The 20858-nt window shown below is 37.8% G+C and overlaps 1 protein-coding gene across 3 annotated transcripts in view; it reads right to left on the reverse strand.

Moving 5' to 3' along the window:
• TNKS (tankyrase) overlaps nucleotides 1-20858 on the reverse strand; it is a 199136-nt gene that overhangs the window by 116812 nt on the left and 61466 nt on the right. For all 3 annotated transcript variants that reach the window (XR_006886615.1, XM_046648390.1, XM_046648391.1), the window contains exon 3: nucleotides 16060-16155. Coding sequence is in view for 2 of the 3 variants with exons in the window: in XM_046648390.1 (XP_046504346.1) it covers nucleotides 16060-16155 (96 nt within the window). In the remaining variant the exon portion in view is untranslated. The remainder of the gene's footprint in view (nucleotides 1-16059; nucleotides 16156-20858) is intronic.

Raw genomic sequence — 20858 nt, forward strand, 5'->3', positions numbered from 1 at the left:
CAGTAATACATTTTTTGAAGGAAGATTAAAAAGTCTTAATTTGGTTTTTTTTTTTTGAGGAATATCAGCCCTGACATAACATCTGTGCCAATCCTCCTCTTTTTGCTGAGGAAGGCTGGCCCTGAGCTAACATCCATGCCCATCTTCGTCTATATGTGGGACGCCTGCCACAGCTTGGCTTGATGAGCAGTGCTAGGTCAGCACCCAAGATTCAAACCGGCGAACCCTGGGCCACCAAATCAGAGCCCACAAACTTAACCACTATGCCATGGGCCAGCTCCTTAATCTGATTTTTAAAACAGTTTTATCAGACATTTCTTAAGTGCCTAATGTAAGTGGTAATGTAGCATGTTCCATAATTACTACCTGCATCCAAATATCTCTGTAAGGAACAACATAAACACAGACAGTAGTAACATCATTAAACCAAAAGCAAAAGATGCAAAGGAAAAAGAGCAAACGTTTCAGCGGATACTAACAGCTTCTATACAAAAGGAGCAACAATTAGGGAGAGGTGAAATGATATGCCAACTTCTAAGTGTCCAGGAAAGAGTTCAAGGGGCTCAAAAGCTGTTTAAAGAAATGGAGTTATCAGGTATTGATAGGAAAGGTCATAGGCCCTGAAATATTTTTATAAAACAATAGGAAGGTGAATTGCATATTAGAAAATAGTATTGTATTAAGGCTTAATTTCCCAAGTGAGATAATTGTATTCTGGTGCTTGGCAGATACATGCTGAAGTACTGAGGCACAGGGCACCACAATATCTGCGAGTAGCTTCCAAATGGTTCAGAGAAGAAAAAGGAAAAATTATAGACAGAAAAAGATATAAAACAAATCTGGAATATGCTAACAATTGGTGAATCTACGGGAAGCATATTCATTTTACTATTCTTTTAGTTTTTCTGTAAGTCGTAAATATTTTTAAAAATAATAATAAATGTTGAGGAAATAGCAGTAGGAAAATTTGACATTAGCAATGACACACGAACCATGCAATAGCTCAACTGCAATATTCAACGCTTTTTTTTTTAAGATTGTATTTTTTCTTTTTCTCCCCAAAGCCCCCCAGTACATAGTTGTGGCATGTGGGACGCACCTATTTTTAGTTGTGGGTCCTTCTAGTTGTGGCATGTGGGACGCCACCTCAACATGACCTGAAGAGCGGTGCCATGTCTGCACCCAGGATTCGAACTGGCGAACCCTGGGCCGCCCAAGTGGAGCGCCCGAATTTAACCACTCGGCCATGGGGCTGGCCCCTATCCAATGCTTTAGAATGTAATTTTCAGGCAAAAATTGCAGTTTAATTAAACTGTGTAAGTATAATCTGTAAAAATTCGATTATATTTTAGTATATGAAATTTGTTATCTTTCCACTTAACAAAGGTCTAATTACAAGTTTCAGCTACTAATATCATTAAGTTCTCTGGGAATATAAACACACATAACACACATAACTGCCACTAATGATCTACCCAAAGCTTTTTCAAAGATTTTAGTGCAGAACTTGATTACTTTTGATCATACAAACCAATGTTGCTCTCCCCTTTTTTATAATAAGATTTATAAAGGAGTCAACTGTTGAAGCATGCACCAGTGCCACTGCAGCCGCCATTTCATGAAAACTGTATCTGAATTCTATATCAACACTCACATTGAAGATTCTTAAAAACTTGTCATCTTTTTCTTGAAAAAAAAAAAATCAACCAACTCTTTGTTTTAGCACTACTTTGCAAAAGTGTTTTGTAACTGAAGAAGTAAGAGAAAAAAGAAAAAGTTAAATAAGAAAAGGCTTACAAATATAAAACAAAATTTTATAGATTGGAATGAGAGATATTTCAAAACAAAAGACAGATTTATCTTTTGATTGTGATGTCTAACTAAGTCTACAAAAAAAACAGTAGTTTATTCAAATGACAACCCCAAATTAGGTTAGCTTTTAGTCAATTTTCTTCCACTACACCAGATAACCTAATTTTATAAAATAATTACCAATGGCTTCTTTCTCATCAGTACATTTTGTGATCTCTAAGCAAATAAATGAAAATATACCCACAAACATCACATCATGCTAGACTAGGCTTGTTCTTAGTCTCAGATGGTTCCCAATCTTCTGTCTATCCTAAAGATCCTAAAATGGCTCTCGACTGTAACAATGTCACTGCTAGGAGTGGGGGACGTTCTGTCATGGAACATCCCTTTTGACACCCTTCAGAAGCACAAGAGAATTCTTGCTACATAAAAACTGTAGGTATTAAGAATGCTATGGAAACTGTTTTATACACCAGCTAATTGTTAAAATGAAATCTCTGAAATCAACACATTGATAGATATAAGGTTTCCAATACTTAGACAAGAACAGCTAGCTAATAATAATAATAGCCTCATGAGAAGCAACAGAATCAGAAGATGTTTTCCTTAAAAGTAAGATCAAATTAATAATGGTCTTATATAACTGCATAGAGATTTAGTAGTAGAAACATAAGGAGCAACAGGGAAAGTGAACAATGCAGACAGGTAAATAGATAGGGGACAGATAAAAAGTTTGAAATTTATTCTAAGTAGAATGATTTTGAAGGAAAGGAATGAAATAAACCAGTTAACATTTTAAAAACATTTGCTGGCTGCTATGTAGACAATGGCCGAAAGGGAGGCCGACGTGGAGCAGTCAGGAGGCTGTCGGCAGTGGTCTAGACCAGTACTACTCAAAATAGCTAGTCTGCAACAAGATCAGGAGCTCGCATCAGAATGTAAATCAAGGCAATGCTTTTTCATCAAGGAAGTCTTGCTGTTAAAAAAAAAAAAGCATAGCTAAACTAAAGCCGTACTCAGAGGTGTGGTTGATTTATATTCCGGTGCCAGTCCCTCACCTCACTGCAGGACAGAAACAAACAGCTTGCCGGAACCAGCATACAGACAGACCACACTTTGGTTAGCTCTGGTCTAAATTAGAATTCTTGATGGCAGTAGCAAAGACTGAGAGAAAGAGATTTGAAATAGATTTTGGAGGTCAAACCAACAGAATTGGGTGATTAATTGAATATAGGGTATGAGGACAAGAAAAGAACCATGTCTAACTTGTAGGTTTTTGGCCTGAGCAACTGAGTAGATTGTGGCGCCGATTCTCAAGAGGGGTAAAGAATGGGGTTAAAGCTTGATGGGCATGGCAATGGGGTTGGATAGGGAGATACAGAATTATGTGTTCGCCATGTGAAGTTTGAGATGTCTATTAGATAACTAAGTTGGAAATGTCAAGTAGGGAGTAAGATACATACTTCTGGAGCTCAAAGGAGAGGTCAGCATTAGAGCCATAAATTTGGGGGATGGGGGTTTGAGGGAGGAGTTTTCACATATAGATGCTATTTATTTATTTATTTATTGAGGAAGATGAGCCCTGAGGTAACTACTGCCAGTCCTCCTCTATTTTGCTGAGGAACCCTGGCCCTGAGCTAACATCCGTGCCCATCTTCCTCTACTTTATATGTGGGACGCCTACCACAGCATGGTGTGCCAAGGGGTGCCACGTCCACACCCAGGATCCGAACTGGTGAACCCCAGGCCACCGAGAAGCGGAACGTGTGAACTTAACTGCTGCGCCACCGGGCCAGCCCCCTATAGATGCTATTTAAAGTGAATGGACTGAATAAGATCACCCAGGAAGTCAGAGACGGAGTAAAAATCCTAGGACTAAACCTGGGCTCTTCCCATATTTAGATGTGGAATACAGGAAAAAGAATCATCAGCAGAAGAATCCATCAACGAAATGAAAAAAAAAAGCAGGAAGTTTTGTATCCTGGAAGCCATTAATTTCTTGAGTAGAGGTATAAAAAAGGTAGATAAGTTGGGTTTAATAAATACTGCAGTGTTGCCAAGTGAGCAAGGAAAGCCAGTAAACGAATAACGTTTGTAAGGGAGGGAAGAAAACGGTGGGCATTATCCAGGAATCTAAGCTGGATAATAAGGAGATGAAGACAAGAGGGGGTAATATATTGAAAAAAATGACTCCAAGTCTCAATGAAATTCAAGAATTCACAAAATAGGGTCCCACTCCTAGGATTTCTGATCCAGTAAGTTTGGGAGAGACTGAAAATTTGCATTCCTAATAAGCTCCCAAGTTGTCAGTGTTGTTGATCCAGGGATAACACTTGGAGAACCACTAACCTCAAGATAAAATAAGAAGGAAAATTATAAACTGTTGACAAACCCCTGAAAACCTGAGTATATAATACTGAAAGTCAAATGGAGCAAAAAACAAGCTATTAGTGAGATAAATTTATTGAGTGTTTCCTATGATATACAACCCCAGAAGTAGGTAGTATCACCCCCACTCTCTAAACGAGAAACATAGGAAACAGAGGCTTAGAAAGGCAAAGGCAAAGTAACTTTCCCAAGTTTACACAACTAGTAAGCAGCAGACCTGGGATTCTAATGCAGATATCTTTTTTTTTTTTTTTTTTGCTGAGGAAGATTTGCCCTGAGCTAACACCCATTGCCAATCTTCCTCTCTTTTTCTTTTTATGTGGGCCACTGCCACAGCACAGCCACTAACAGACAAGTGGTGTAGGTCCACTCTCAGGAACCAAACCTGGGCCACCAAAGCAGAGGACACCAAACATAACCACTAGGCCACCTAATGCAGATATTCTTGATTCCAAAATTCTTATAACTGTGCTGTACAGTCAGTGCTGCAGGCTAGCCAAAAGTCTGCTGCTCTTCTGTATAGCATAAAAAGGGCTGAGGAGAGTACTGTGATGCCTAGTGTCATCGACAACCCTCCTAATTCCAAAGCTTCGCTAAATTGCTCCCTGAGCAGATGGGTATACACATCTAGCTAGCCTCTTTCTCCCAGCTAGCACACGTTCCTCACTGACATCTGCTTAAACAGCATATGGAAAGGAGTGAAATGTAGGTATAAGGACAGTACTACTTGGAAAACGCCAGACACAAAAGCAGGTATCTGTTCAAAGGAGGTTTTTGTTTTAGGTCAGTTAATATCTTTTGCATCATCCCCTGCTCCAGTTTCCTCAGCGCTTAAGAATGAGTAATATAAGACAGGGACACTGACAAAGCTGGAGTACAGCAAGAAAAGATGGTATCCTGTAAAAATTCCACCAGTAAATTCTCCAACACTGTTAGCTATTTTAATTATGGAGCCTCTTTGATCCTAAATAATTACCTATTATTCCCTTTATTCCACCACTCGATGACGCCTCATTTTTTAAATAATAAAAACCTCACACCATATGTTCACCATCTTTTTAAAGTTTCAGAAAAACAATTGTTCTAAATTAGACAAATTAGGAAAATACTGGCTGCTGGGCTACTCCAATCCTAGGGCTGAGCCAGAGTAAATTGAATTAACGAATAGCAGAGACAGAAGATCATGAAAGAGGGGACTCTGGGCTTCTCTACCAGTTACCAACTGATAAATCAGCAGGCTGTTTACAACTTTCACATCAGCAGGCTGTTTGTAACTTTTACTTTTAGTCACAATTATCTCAACTGTAAATACTAAAATCATAATTTTGCTTTTATTCAGTTAAAAAAGCTAAAGCATTAAGCAATGGTGCTCTCTGCAGTACTGTGTGAACAGTACCGAGGGTCCAATACTAGTCCTCATAACTCACAGCCGCTTAAATCTAGGATCAGCAGACAGATTTAGAAAAACAGCTATGCTGCAAAAATTCCTACTGTTTATGCAGTTTCACTCAACGTTTAAAACCTCAAAGTATCCATGTGAGTAATGACTGATTCCGTATAGTAATGACTGATCAAAAATAATTACAAGGGCCAGCCCCGTGGCCAAATGGTTAAGTTCACACACACCACTTCGGTGGTCCAGGGCTTCGCCAGTTCAGATCCTGGGCACAGACCCAGCACTGCTCATCAGGCCATGCTGAGGTGGCATCCCACATAGCATAACCAGAAGGACCTACAACTAAAATATACAACTATGTACTGGGGACACTTTGGGGATAAGAAGAAAAATAAATAATAATAATAAAAAAAAGATTGGCAACAGATGTTAGCTCAGGTGCCCAGCTTTAAAAAAATAAAAGATAAAAAAAATAATTTCAGGGGCTGGCCCAGTGGCACAGCGGTTAAGTTTGCACGTTCCATTCAGTGGCCTGGTGTTCGCCAGTTCAGATGCCAGGTGCAGACATTGCACCACTTGGCAAGCCATGCTGTGGTAGGCATCCCACATATAAAGCAGAGGAAGATGGGCACAGATGTTAGCTCAGGGCCAGTCTTCCTCAGCAAAAAGAGGAGGATTGGTGGCAGATGTTAGCTCAGGGCTAATCTTCCACAAAAAGAATAAAAAAATAATTTCAAGACTTCTACTTCTAGAAAAAGGGAGTAGATGTACTTTTCCCTATTCTTCCCACTAAGTACACCTAACATAACCTGGACATTATATATAAAAGAAACATAAGAACATTCTCAACGGACAGATCCGTTAGGGATCTTGGTACCCATGAAACAACATGGTGAGTTCTCAGGTCCTTTTGGCCCCAAATATACAGACTTAAGAGCTGAAGAAACTGGAAACCCAGAAATGTCAATAGGTGCAAACTAAAAACAAAACAGAACCTGCTCTCTCTAGCCAGAGGTCCAGGAGAAGGACAGATTAGCAATAGAGACAAGCTTTAGACAATCTCAAGTATATTCCAGCCAAATACTACAAAAAAAACCAAAAACACAAATAAAAAACCTGTGGTCCCACCCAGACTCTTAAAGCAAAGGCCTAGTGATGAGCCTAGATTTGCAAGCTCACTGGGAGCCAGGACTTTCATCTCTTCCAGGTAATAATGAGCCCCCCGTCACCCCAGTATCAGTGGAGACCATGGACTGCCACAGACTTTCAGTACAGCCCAGTGCAACAAGACCACTCCTCCTCCCCTCCCATGACATCAGTCAAGGACATGTGGGGAAAATCAGCAAGGACACAGAACTCAAAACCATCAACCAAGAGGATCTAAAAGACATTTATAGAACACTCCAAACAACAAGAGCCAAAAAAACATTCTTTTCACATTCCCATGGAACATATACCAAAACAGACCACATTATGGGCCATAAAACAAAAATTTAAAAATGAAAAGAACTGAAAACATAAAAAGTGTTATCTAGGGCCAGCCCCAGTGGCCTAGTGGTTAAGCTCAGCATGCTCTGCTTCAGCATCCCAGGTTCAGATCCCCGACGTGGACCTAAACCACTTGTCTGTTAGCAGCCATGCTGTGGCAGCAGCCCACATAAAAAGAAAAAAAGAGGAAGGCTCTTAGGCTCAGGTGGAATCTTCCTCAGCAAAAAAAAAGTGTTGTCTAACCACAATGGAATCAAACTAGAAAGCAATATCAGAAAGGTGACAGAAAAATCTCCAAACATGTAGAATCTAAACAACATACTTCCACTAAATAATCCATGGGTTAAAGAGGAAGTCTCAGAGAATTAAAAAAGAATACATTGAACTGAATGAAAATAAAAACAGAACATATCAAGATCTGTGGGATACAGCTAAAGTTGTACTGAGAGGGAAATTTACAGCACAAAATGAATACATTAGAAAAGAAGAAAAATCTTACATCAATTTTCTAAGCAACCACCTCAAGAAAATCGAAAAAGAGTAAAATAAGTCCAAAGTAAGCAGAAGGAAATAATAAACATACGAACAGAAATCAATAAAATTGAAAACAGAAAATAGAGGGAAAAAAATCAATGAAATAAAGACTTGATTCTTTGAAAAGATCAATAAAATTGTCAAACTTTTAGGCAACATTGATAACAGAGAAGAGGAAACAACATTACCAATTACCAGGAATGAAACAGGGGATGTCACTACAGACGCTGCAGACATCAAAAGCAGTCTAACAAAGAAAAACTACAAACAACTCTACACACAGAAATTTGGCAACCCTCATGAAATTGACCAATTTCTTCAAAGACATAAACTACCAAAACTCACACAAAGAGAAATATATCACCTAGTTAGCCCTATATCTATTAAAGAAATTGAATCAATAATAGTCTTTCAAAAAAGAAAGTACCAGGCCCAGATGGTTTCACTGGTGAATTCTACCAACCACTTAAGGAAGAAATAATCTCTTCCAGGAAACAACCTCTTCCAGAAAATAAAAGCAGATGGAACACTTCCTAACTCATTCTATGAAGCCAGCATTACCCTAATATCAAAATAGATAAAGACATTACAAGTAGGAAAAGTATAGAATAATGTGTCTCATGATGGAAATGTTTTGTATCTTGACTGTATCAACGTCAATATCCTGGATGTGATACCATACTACAGTTTTGCAAGATGTTACCACTAAAGGAAAATAATACAGAGGGTACAGGGGACCTCTCTGTATTATTTCTTACAATTGTACGTGAATCTACAATTATATAAAAGTTTAACAAAAATTTCAAAGAATACAGCTATTAACCCATATAATACCAAAGCATTAATGAATTCTAATGTGCTATTTTACCTTCGCATGCCACACATGCTATTTTAAGAAAGCAAATGTTAACAGTAATTATTATAAGAAATTTTAAGAGAATCATTTAAAATAGCAATTTGGGGGGCCAGCTCCAGAGCCTAGTGACTAAGTTTGGTGCGTTCTGCTTCGGCAGCCCGGCTTTGGTTCCCAGGTGCAGACCTACACTACTCGTTGGTGGCCATGATGTGGCAGTGACCCACATAAAAATTAGAGGAAGACTGTCACGAATGTTAGCTCAGGGCAAATCTTCCTCAAGCAAAAAGAGGATTGGCAACAGATGTTTAGCTCAGGGCGAATCTTCCTCAGCAAGAAAAAAAGCAACTTCATTGTAACTAAAGTTCTAATACAAATTGCAATGAGAATGCTTAAGGTTGCTACAGTTTACTGGGGGAAATGACAGCTGCTCTCAGGGTATACACTACCAATATATTATGCTTTACAAATATGTCATTTCTGATGAGTTGAAGGATCATGTTAGTTTTAATGACATAAGCCTGTTGATTTCAATTACACAAAAAAGTTGATGGGATGAGCTTGAAATACTAGACTGATGGGTTATCTAAATAGAAAAAGTTTCCATTCTCTCTCACTCCATTTATATATGTAACTGCCTGTAACTGTAGCTGCCTTTTATCTATCAATAGTTCAAACACTTTGAGTATTACATCTTTCCTTACAGATTCTAATATTTCTTTTAGTGTTTCAAATGCATGTTATTCAAGCCTACTGACTAGAGGACAAAGACTTAAAAAAAGCATTTAAAAAGTTGGATAAATCAATTTATTACCCAATTAATTGATTTGATTATAATAGTATGATGATAAATCCTGCAGGTAATATTAATCAGGTAAATTTTCTTTTTTTTTTTTTTAAAGAACAATCTTTAAGCTAAGAAAGTAGAGAAACATTATATTAACAGTTTGGATTTAAATCCTGAGTTTATGAGTCAGTCCAATTTTTCGAACATGTTTTCTAGCACATTCTCCTAAATGAATGAGTAGGTAAAAAATCTGATTCTGCATATATAAGAGCACTGATTCTGAAGCCAAACTGTTTGAGTTCAAAGTCTAAAAATTTCCCTTAGTGACTGGGTGAAGCTATAAAGGTAACTTAACCTTTGCATCTGTAAAAATGGGCACAATGAGGGGCTGGCCCTGTGGCTCAGTGGTTAAGTTCACGCGCTCCGCTGCAGACGGCCCAGTGTTTCGTTGGTTCGAATCCTGGGCGCAGACATGGCACTGCTCATCAAACCACGCTGAGGCAGCGTCCCACATGCCACAACTAGAAGGACCCACAACGAAGAATATACAACTATGTACTGGGGGGCTTTGGGGAGAAAAAGGAAAAATAAAATCTTTAAAAAAAAAAAAAAAAATGGGCACAATGATAACGTCTATCTCCTAGGAGAGTTGTGAGGATTCAACGCCCTCAGAACAGTGCTAGGCTCGTAGAGGCACTCAGGAGTTGACAGCTATTATTGTTATTACTTTATTATCATTTTTATTATTTATTCTTCTTTATTATTACTAATTTATTACTAATTTATTATTATTATGTATTTTACATAAAGCTAACTTCTAATAAGAAGATTGGTTGGCTGCAAGTAATCTAAATAACAATTCAATATAAACTACCAAACAAATTAAATAGGTGCTTAAAAAAAAAGAAATTAACTGGTTTCAGGTAAACATTTGAGCTGTTTGTTAAAGGTGCAAATAACACTTTAAATTTTAAATTAACGTGACCTATGTTAGATATGGTCTTTTAAAAAAGGTACTAGTTTTATATTCCTCTCCTAAATTATTTTCATGTTTTTAAGGTTTCAAAAAAAGTATTTCGATCACTTTTAATAACAAAACCTTTATAAATTTTTCTACTCATGTCCAAAATTATAGACAGATCAGACCATTAATAAAATTTTCTTAACAATTAGTTAAGGGATTAACATTTTCAACATATCTTTAAAATGAGTATTCACACTGTTTTATTTCAATGACAAGTTTTAACTTCTTTGCATTAATAAAGAAAAAATCTTTTTAAATCAGGAATCCTCTTAATATAACAATTTTCCCCTAATAAAATTGAGGTATATATTCATATAGTGTTTTAAAAAGAAGTAAGGTATTTCTTCTTATGGTTTATTTTCTAGGAGGCATATAGTACTATTAGACTTCCTAATAACTGATAAAAATAATTCCTAAAGTTCAAATTAAGGACATGAGAAATCTGTCTTTAATCAGGTAGGCTGATGGTCAAAATATACTACACATGATATGCAATATGCTACACTGTAGTACAGCTAATGTGCAAAACAGCACACTAACAGAGCAATGACCAAAAGAAGAGTAAAAATTAGGCCCTGGTTTGACACCTGGAAGTCTAATGTGACAGCTTCAGGAAGGTTCATCTTTCCAGTACTGGAATGTTCTCAAAGAAGCTATCTAAGAAATGTGTTGATAAAAGGCTCAGTACATAGCTCACCCATCATACCAATTTAAACATTTGTTTAAATGCACCATGTTTGGTGGGTTTTTTTTTTTTTTGAGGAAGATTAGGCCTGAGCTAACTACTGCCAATCCTCCTCTTTTTGCTGAGGAAGCCTGGCCCTGAGCTAACACCCATGCCTATCTTCCTCTACTTTACATGTGGGAAGCCTACCACAGCATGGCTTGTCAAGTGGTACCATGTCCACACCCAGGATCCAAACCAGCGAACCCAGGGCCTCCGAGAAGCAGGACGTGCGCACTTAACCGCTGCGCCACCGGGCCAGCCCCTAAATGCACTATGTTTTAAGAGTTGTACATGACTACAAGCAATTCAAAACAATTTTTAGGAAGTAGAAAATGTAATAAGACTATTACAATATGGCATGAGGTGTCAAATAATTAATGGCTAATGAGTATTTAGTATTTGTAGGACCTGAAAAATATGTTGCCCTCACTTATCAGTAACCAGACCATAGATGTTTCTGTTTATTTAATTGTTTTATGTACTCGTCTAAGTCCTGGGCACAATGAGGTGAGCAAGACTGACAAAAGTCCAAATCCTTGCAAAGCTTTCATTCTCTTGGGGCAAACAAATAACAACAAAATAATGCAATGCAATTTCAGCTATCAATAAGAAAGCTACCATGAAGAAAATTAAGTAAGCAAACGGGACTGAGGACCAGAAGGCTTCTCTGAGGAGTAAACACTTGAGTGGAGATTTAACTGATGAACCATGTGAAGTTCTGGGGTAGTGTTCCAATTGCAGTAGACACTGTTAGTCCAGACACAGAGAAGGGCTTCATCTGTTTCAGGAACAGCAAGCACCCAGCTGTAGCTGAAGCAGAGATCAAGGGAGAATAGAGGAGAAGAAAGATCAGAGACAGGCGAGGCACACGCCAGATCATGGTAGGCGGTGGTTAAAGAGTTTGGATTTTATTCAGGGGTAATGAGAATTTTTATTAATGGGAAAATTAAAGAATTTCCTGGGGGCTGGCCCCGTGGCCGAGTGGTTAAGTTCACACACTGTGCTACGGCAGCCCAGGGTTTCACTGGTTCAGATCCTGGGCGCGGACATGGCACCGCTCGTCAGGCCACGCTGAGGCGGCATCCCACCTGCCACAACTAGAAGGACCTGCAACTAAGATATACAACTATGTACGGGGGAGGTTTGGGGAGATAAAGCAGAAAAAAAAAAAAGAAGATTGGCAACAGTTGTTAGCTCATGTGCCAATCTTTAAAAAAAAAAACAAAAATTTTTGAGGAGGATTAGCCCTGAGCTGCCAATCCTCCCCTTTTTGCTGAGGAAGATTGGCCCTGAGCTAACATCCGTGCCCATCTTCCTCCACTTTACATGTGGGACACCTGCCACAGCATGGCTTGCCAAGCAGTGCCACGTCGGCACCCAGGATGTGAACCGGTGAACCCCAGGCCGCTGAAGTGGAATGCGTGCACTTAACCGCTGTGCCACCGGGCCAGCCCCAGAATTTCCTAATCATAGGGCTGATTCATGCTTGAGAAAGATCACTCCAGCTACAGTGAGAACTGAGTGAAGTATAAGTGGAGGCAGAGCAGCCCACTATGAGGCTACTGCTGTCATGAAAGAAAGATGACGAAGGTGTGACCTAGGCCTGGAGCAGTGAAGTTGGTAAGAAATGGCTGGACTGGGGATTCAAAAGTATGGCAGCCCTGAATTACTGACAGCCTGGATGCAAAGTATGAGGGAAAAAAAGGAATTCTAAATTTTGGTTTGAGCAAAGCCTAGCAGTCAAACCTATGTAGGCAGGGTCTAAATCATTTAAGTCCTCACTGAAGGTTTTGGTTTTATCTGAAAAGCAGTACAAAGCAGAGGAGTAGGAAAAAAAGAGACAGGGTTACAGATATATTTTGTTGATTTAACACTCCAGGCTCAGCAAGCACACACCAGATCCCTCAACACTGCCTCTAGCTTGAGCCACAACTGATTCTGGAAAGACTGGGAGCCAGCCCAGCAATCACAGATTAGGATTTCCTCAGAGGGGCAATGAATCCAGATTAAAGCTGATTCTTGAGACACCTTGATGCAAATACATCCTTCTTCCTTATTCCCCTACCCCTAAATCTGCCAGGAAACTGCTAGGACCAATGATCTTGGCAACCTTGTGACCAGCTAGACTCACCCACTTTATATCCTCCTCCTCCTTGGTTCTGCCAAGGACAAAGACACCTTTGGTCATCTATCCTTATAAATAAACACCACCAAAATGTTCTCTCTAGGTGGCAGAATCACAAATGATTTTTTTCTTTTTCGTACTTTCCCTATGTTCCTTAATTTCCACAATGAATGTATTTTTTTTATAACTAGGGGGAAAAAAGGCCAAAATAAATAAATTCTTAAAATCCATATTCGCAACAAACCAAAATTGCTCTTCAATAAAATTTACATAGGCTGTTTTAGACTGTTCAGATCCTTTGTTTCCTAAAAAACGAAAAATAAAACCACCTTCAAGTCCTTCAGGGGACTGTCCAGAACTTCAGTCATTAACCACCGCCACCACCCTCAAGATTTCTTCTAGTATATCATTCACTTATCACAGAAATTCAGCAGAGTTTGATGAATCTCTTCAAATAATTATTCTCTTCAAAATAACTGAATGCGCTATCCAAGGCAATCGGCTACGCGCTGGGGCCCCTTAACTGTAAAACTAAGGGTATGCTGTTATTTTGTACAGATTTGTAAAAATCCATGCATTCCTTACGCAGAAGAGGTTATTACTCTTTTACATATTTTAAAATATTCTGTAAAAAGAAATTTTCACTTTGTTAATTTCCTTTAAGGAATATACAGATAAACCTGTACACAGCCTTGGCTAATGCACAAAAGTAGTAACATAAAAGATATGAGAAAGTCATCTCTGGCAACTAAATTCCCAAAAAGGAAAAAGACTAAGAACAGAAACTTCACTCTTAAGGTGAGTAATGGTACTACAACTGCATTTGGCATAAAAACAAAGAAGGACACATCACCCAGAATAATCTCTAGTAATTCTAAATTCAGGCATTCCTTTCAAAAGATTCCCTTTTTTATCAATGCTTAATCTTTTTAATTTAGCTTTGGAAATGACACCTCCACTAGAAAGAATTGCTGACAAGAGAAACTAAATGGGGAAAAACATTTTGGAATATACTTCACTTAAGTGTTAACTCACTGCAAGATACAACATGAATGTATACATATTACTAGCTTAAATTTTCTACAAAATTAACTATTATTACTAGAATATTTTTCTTTTAAATATCTGAAAAGTTACATGTCATTTCCAAAAAAGTAAATATTATTGAAAAGAATAAGTAATGAACTCAGTATCATGACCAAGAAGAATTAACATCTTCCTATCTAAGCAAAGCACAGCGCTAGATGCTTTCCAAATCAAGTTCACAGATATGCTATCTGTCCCCCAGGAATCCTCAGTCTCCAGGAGTTGTGATGCCAAAGGTCCTTCCCAAACTATCAACAGCCAATATCATCTCCCCCGAAATTCACTTCAAATTAGCTGACATCTTACATTTAAACTTTGCTTTAAAAAAAAATTAAAGTGGATCTAAAAGGAGTATCATATTAAAATGAATCCGGCAAATGGACAAGGCAGACGTTGAGGGCTGAAGAGGAGGAAAGGTCAGAGGGAGGACACTTAGTTACAGAGAGAGTCTTGGTCAGCATTTATAATGTCTCTACGAGGATGAACGATATTTCTTGTTTGCCCAGAGACCACTCCATGGCTGCTATTGTTGCCCAGGGCTGTGTTAAAAGAAGAGACTGAAAGGGTGCAGAACCTAAGCAGCAGGCCTGAGGCGATATATATTTTAATTTCAGTATTCAAATTTTATAATTAGATTTAGATTTCTTCTTATCTACACTGGTTTAAAATAGCTTTCTTCCTCTAGCGCATGTTGTATTGATTTAACAACTGAATCACCCAACCTTTTATTAATTGAGAAAAATCATATTATTCTGATTTAGCAGAGATTTATATTATTTTAACATGGTGGGAAGTTGCCTTTCTATGCAGAGTAACTGAGCGAAATTCCACATATTTTCAAAGCCTTCTGTATATGAACGTTTTCCATTCACCTCAGAATCTTTGTTAAGAATGCACAGCCTGGACTCTAACCTTAAAAGTGAACAGAAGATTTATTTTCTTCAGACACGGGCAAATTTAAAAGGAAGCTAGAAGTCATTTACTTTCACACAACCTAAAACAATACTGTTAGCACTGCAGTGACAAAGAGGCTGCACATGACAAAGGTCAGTTAAGTGAAAGAAGGCAAAGGCAGCAGAACTCAGATGCTCAGAATAAAAACAAAAATAGATCCAATGCAGCACTTTGCGAATGAAGATCAATGAAAACAGCTGCTCAATATCGTATCACTTAGAGCATTATTTTCTATATTGTTATGACAGATCCTTTCTATTCTAGCAATTCCTCTTTGCCAGTTCTTGACATTTGCCTTAATAAAACCAATACTTAAGCCAAAAATTTTCATTACCTGAAGTAAAAAGGTAATACATTGCCTCAGTTAAAAAGTACTTAGCTATCATGGTAGAAGTGAGAAGATATGATAAAAATATAAACCGAGTGGCAAGGGAGAAGCAGCATCATATTTTATTTAACCACTGATCTCAGTAATAAGGCAGCAGGTTGTCTTTCCGATCCAAACTACTTTTACAAGTAATTCAAATACCCCTGCTCGCTCTATAGTGGGGGTCTTCAAAAGAATCAACTGAGAGGATGAAGGACCAGAAAATTATGTTCTAAACCATAAAAAATAACTAACATATGAGTGAAAATGTATGTTACCACTTAACGCTATAATTCTCAGAAATCTGAAGTAGAATAAACAACCTTACTGCTTATGCTCATGGACAGCAGAGCAATTAATGAGACAGTTAATATATCAAATCAATAATAAAGTAGAGGTGATGGCATACATATTTGTTGAGCTTAATCAGTAGAGGAAAATACAATTCAATGACTGGAGATTTTATGAAATCAAGCTGTAGTTCCAGATGAAATAATTCAGCAGCTCTGTCTCCTTACCTGTGAGGACAGCTTTGGCTGAGGGGTCGGCCAGGTCCAGGGCTGACTTCCCGTCAGTGTTCCGAATGTTCGGATCCGCTCCGTGCTGCAGCAGCACTGTGCAGGGAAAGCAGAAACAGTATCTCACCTCAGGGATACAAAGATTGTTTACTGGTAAGTGTCGCCTCGGCATGGTGCAGGCATAAACATACATTGCACGATTTTTTCTCTTTCAAGAAAAAAAAAAGAAGAAAGAAAAAGGAAAAAAAAAAGCACTGCAGCAAAGGAGCCTCTCTAGAGTACAGCGAAGTTGGCAACTTATGGTACAGTATCATCACATGACTGAACAGCATAAACATGGAACTAGAAAAATCTCGCAATAGACAGTTCGGGTTTGCCTCCTCAGGCAGCAGGAGAGGAAGCCGGGGCTCCCTGCCTCTCACTGTGGAATCGGCTCGCCATGAACCTGCCTGTCTTCACCACCACTGTGCTGCTTGTTGCTGCTGCTGCTTTACTGCCGAATTTCCGAACGCTTCCTCCTCTCCTCCAAATAGTTGTAACACTGTGCAAGCCTTTTAGTGGCTCACCGCTTACACATGAAACTCACCATAACAGACTGGCTTGCTTCCAAGAAGTTTAACAGACATAGTAATGCATGCACCTCTGGTCCCCTGCAGTCAAGCTGCAAAAAAAACCCCACCTTCTACAATAATTCTTTCCATCAAAAATTTTTAAAAACAGAAACTCAATCACTATAATATATGCTAAGGAATGAATGCTGCGCATGCTATATTGAGTAGAAAGTAGCTGTAAAGAATTTTTAGATATAGAGGCTCCCAAAAGAGACAACCACTGTTTCAATAAAATCCAGATATAATAATTTATTAATCCGAAACACTTCTCAACTACATCTGGTATGTGTGTGTATAGGGAGAGAGGGAGGGTGGGTGTTATACTACCCAACCAACGGTTGAACTAATAAATATATTAAAATCTAGTCCAAATAAGCACAGTTCAATTACAAGTTATTCTAACACTTCAAATTAAGATTTTGTGTACTCCCAGAAAGAACAGGAGTTGTTGTCATTTACCACTACACTATAGCATAAGTTTAAAACAAAGCAGAAATATTAAATTCAAATAAGTGGCCAAAAACATGTCATATAATGTCTAAAAACACCTGAGCCACTACTGTTGATGAGTTCCAAATTTTCATTGATTAACAGTTCCATGCTAAAATACCCACATTCTTTTGGAATATCTGGAAGGCAATCCTCATATATTACTAAGTAGTAAGTCCTGCTATTCATAAAGCTCTTCCTCTTCCTTTAATGCATAAGCCATCTAATGGCTTTGTTATCATGTACAAAGGAACAGCTTTATCTAGAACTAGGACGCAGCTGCTGGGACAGTGTGCATCAGCATCTCTTGCATTAAATCTTGGGCACTTTCAGACTTGGGATCATAAAAACTAGCCAGGGCTTGAGAAGATGCAGGGAGATTTTGCCAAGACTTTGTACATTACTTCATTCTTGAATGTAAGCAACAAATATAATCACTTTCCCAATGTTTACAAACTGACTCAAGATTAAGTAGAATAAAACAGCAAATACCACAGTATCAAACCATAGTTCTTCTTTCATCATAAGGAACAAGCTTTCACAGCAACATTTTTTTTCATTCGAGGAAGAAATCCCAACACGAAGGTCTAGCTTGTCACAGGTCTTTATCATGAAGCAGACTTATGTATCAAATGCAAAGCTGACAGCTATTGCTCTATCTTTATTTAGCTGCTGAGTGATCACATGCAAAGGGTAGGAAAACAAAGAAATCACAGCTACCATGAAAAGCAGAGTTTTTTATTGCATACTTCAAGAACTTCAGAACATGCTGTAAACAAGAAGTAAAGCAATGTATTAATTTAACAAGACTTGACAATAATATGATGAGAGCTTTTATTTTGCAGCTTAATGAGTGGCACAGGCAAAACACTGAAAGCCTATTGTTCCTGCTAAAGTCACCTAAAATCTCAATCTTTTTTACTGTAACTAGTATTTCACCTATTATATCTTTGCTATTTTGCAAGAAAAATCTGCTTATGGTTTAGTTGCAGTTTTGTCTTAGGTGACTTTAATAGGGGTAATCTTTACTAGAAAAACCTGTTTTCCAAATATTTTTGCATCATACCTATTTCTTTCACTGGACTGAAGACACAGAAACATCACTGCAGAGTAACATAGCAATGGGGAAGAAGCAGCTGAATTTTCCTAACCAGATGCTGATAACAAAATTCACATTAGAACATATTCAACCATTTTTAATTCACCAGATAGGAGTTAAAAAAACAAAACTCAGTAGGGTTAAGTGTTTTAGGGGCAGTAAAGGTATTTATAACCAGACCAGGAAAGATCTCAATCTAACTATTATAAAAGGGCAGCCAGTGGTGGGAGGATGAAATGAGAACAAAAAGTAGTATGCGAAAGTACTAAGCACACAGCCTGATAATACGTATCAGCTGATGATAATATTAAAGCACATTTTAAAATGCGGACCCTATTTGTACTCTCAACTCCCCCACGAACTACTAACTCATTGCTTTGTTTGAGTGCCAGAACTTCAGACAGGAAATCTATTAGGCCTTGTAGACCATATGGTCTCTGTCTCATCTCCTTACCCCTGCCTCAACCTCACCATTACAGGGGAAAAGCAGCCATAAACAACACTTAAAAGAATGTGTGTGGCTGTGTACCAATAAAATTTTATTTAAGCATACTAAATTTGAATTTCGTATAATTTTCATGTGTCATAAAATATTATTGTGATTGTTTTTAATCATTTAAAAATGTGAAAACAATGCTTAGCTTGCAGGACATACAAAAAACAAGGGGTGAGCTGGATTTGGCCCATGAGTCATGGTTTGCCAACTCCGACCTTGGACAGTGATATACAAAGCGTGCTCTATGGACTGTTCCAGTCCCAGAACTCGTTGTAATCCAGCTACATTGAGATAAGCAGAGAAATTAAGAGGAAGCATTTAGAATTGTATATGTCATTTTAAAATTACTTCTTCCAGTACTTCACTTTTATTACAGTTTACAAAATTATTGGCTTGCCAAGCACTGGGGAGGAAAAAAATGAGTCCCCTCCTGTGGACGGTCGGAGAAGCACCGAGCCAGGGCACACGTAAAACTCCTTGGGCCTCAGTTCCCAGGTCTAGGAAGGGAAGGAGCTGGACTAGATAGATGACTTCTAGACACCTAGGGCAGGCCTCAACTCCTGATGATGCTTTTACGGTTACAACCAAAGACCTGAAGGCTTAAGATCTAAGCTCATACGTTAAAAAAAAAAAAAGAGTTGCTTCAAGGCATCTTCTAAAACCAGAAGAACAGCACATACTTGAGGCAGAGGTAATGACAATGGCTTTCAAGAACTATCAGTCTGTACCTGAAGTGGCAGCACATAGGACTCTCAATTCTGGATGCTTCAAAATTTGCATTCAAAGTTCTGAACTACCAAAGGGAATAATAAAATGTGACTACTCATACATAATACAATTATAAATTCATCTTGTAAAATCAATATACATTGACAGCACATTGATATAAAACAGATTCTTCTTTGAAAGTACCACAAATATATAAAGCTAAGTTCTCAAAACATACAAACAATATACAAAGGTTTGAAAGAAAAAGAGGAAAATTAAAATCTGAGTAGCATTCAGTGCAGAAATTCAAGACCACATACTGTGTACTGTGGCTATTCAAAATCTCCCTGTACTATCTTTAACCAATTAGGGCATTATCAAAGCTCAAATTCCAAATGATTTGGCTGTATCCAGTTGTTCTACTGATGTTATTTCAAATCCATTTATCTCCTTTTGAAGTGAGAAAGATGGAGAAAACATAACAGCTAGCATAATAACAGATAGTTAAAACTAAGGTAGGATCACAATATTCAAAATGTCATTCTCAAAGAGCTTATGGCAAGAAGGACATGTGATTTTCCTATTTCTGGTGCAAGCACTGAGCTACAGCGAGCCAGATTCAGAAAGCATGCCTTTAGCCTGTGACCAATGCAGTAGAGACTGACACTGTTTCATTTAATTCTTCAAGCCTATTCAATTTAAGCTCTCACATCATTTTAATTCTTCCAAATAAAAATATTTCTGCATGTATGCAAAGCTTCACCCTGTCAAATTCCTAGAAAAATACAAAGTGCTATTATGATAAACTGTATTTAACTACGGGGGTTGTTAACTGACTTAAGAAGATAGAAACAATGTGAACTTTCCAAGCTAAAAATGTAGCAAGTCTTTTAGGTAAATTATCAGAAAGTGCTTTACTATAGTTTTCACTTTAAATGGCAGATATCCCCCTATTAGAATACTGTAAATTCTGTTTGTTATTTGAATTTTAGAGCTACACAGGGTCTAAAACTGTTCTTCACCGTGAACAGACACTTAATTTTAAAAGAAGTTATGTTTGAAACGTTTTTCAAGTATTCATAGTCATCTTAAAGTGTATAAAGATATTCATTTGACCGAGTTTCAAAAATTCAATCATACAAAGGACCAAGTTCAACAGACATTTTAGCAAATAAATTTTTTAACTTCAGAGCAAAATATCAAGTGACCAAATTTTAACTAGCTACAATTTTCAATGCATGGGACTTTCACCAACACACATGGGTTTTAAGAGACAAATTATTTTTTTTAAAGTGATACATATGACATATCCTGTGGTTAATACATATTCAGACCACCTCTTCTATAGAAATACGTACAATATTATAATGGTATAATACTATACAATGGCATAATA

This window comes from Equus quagga, chromosome 22 (assembly GCF_021613505.1).
Source record: "Equus quagga isolate Etosha38 chromosome 22, UCLA_HA_Equagga_1.0, whole genome shotgun sequence".
Lineage (NCBI taxonomy): Eukaryota > Metazoa > Chordata > Mammalia > Perissodactyla > Equidae > Equus > Equus quagga.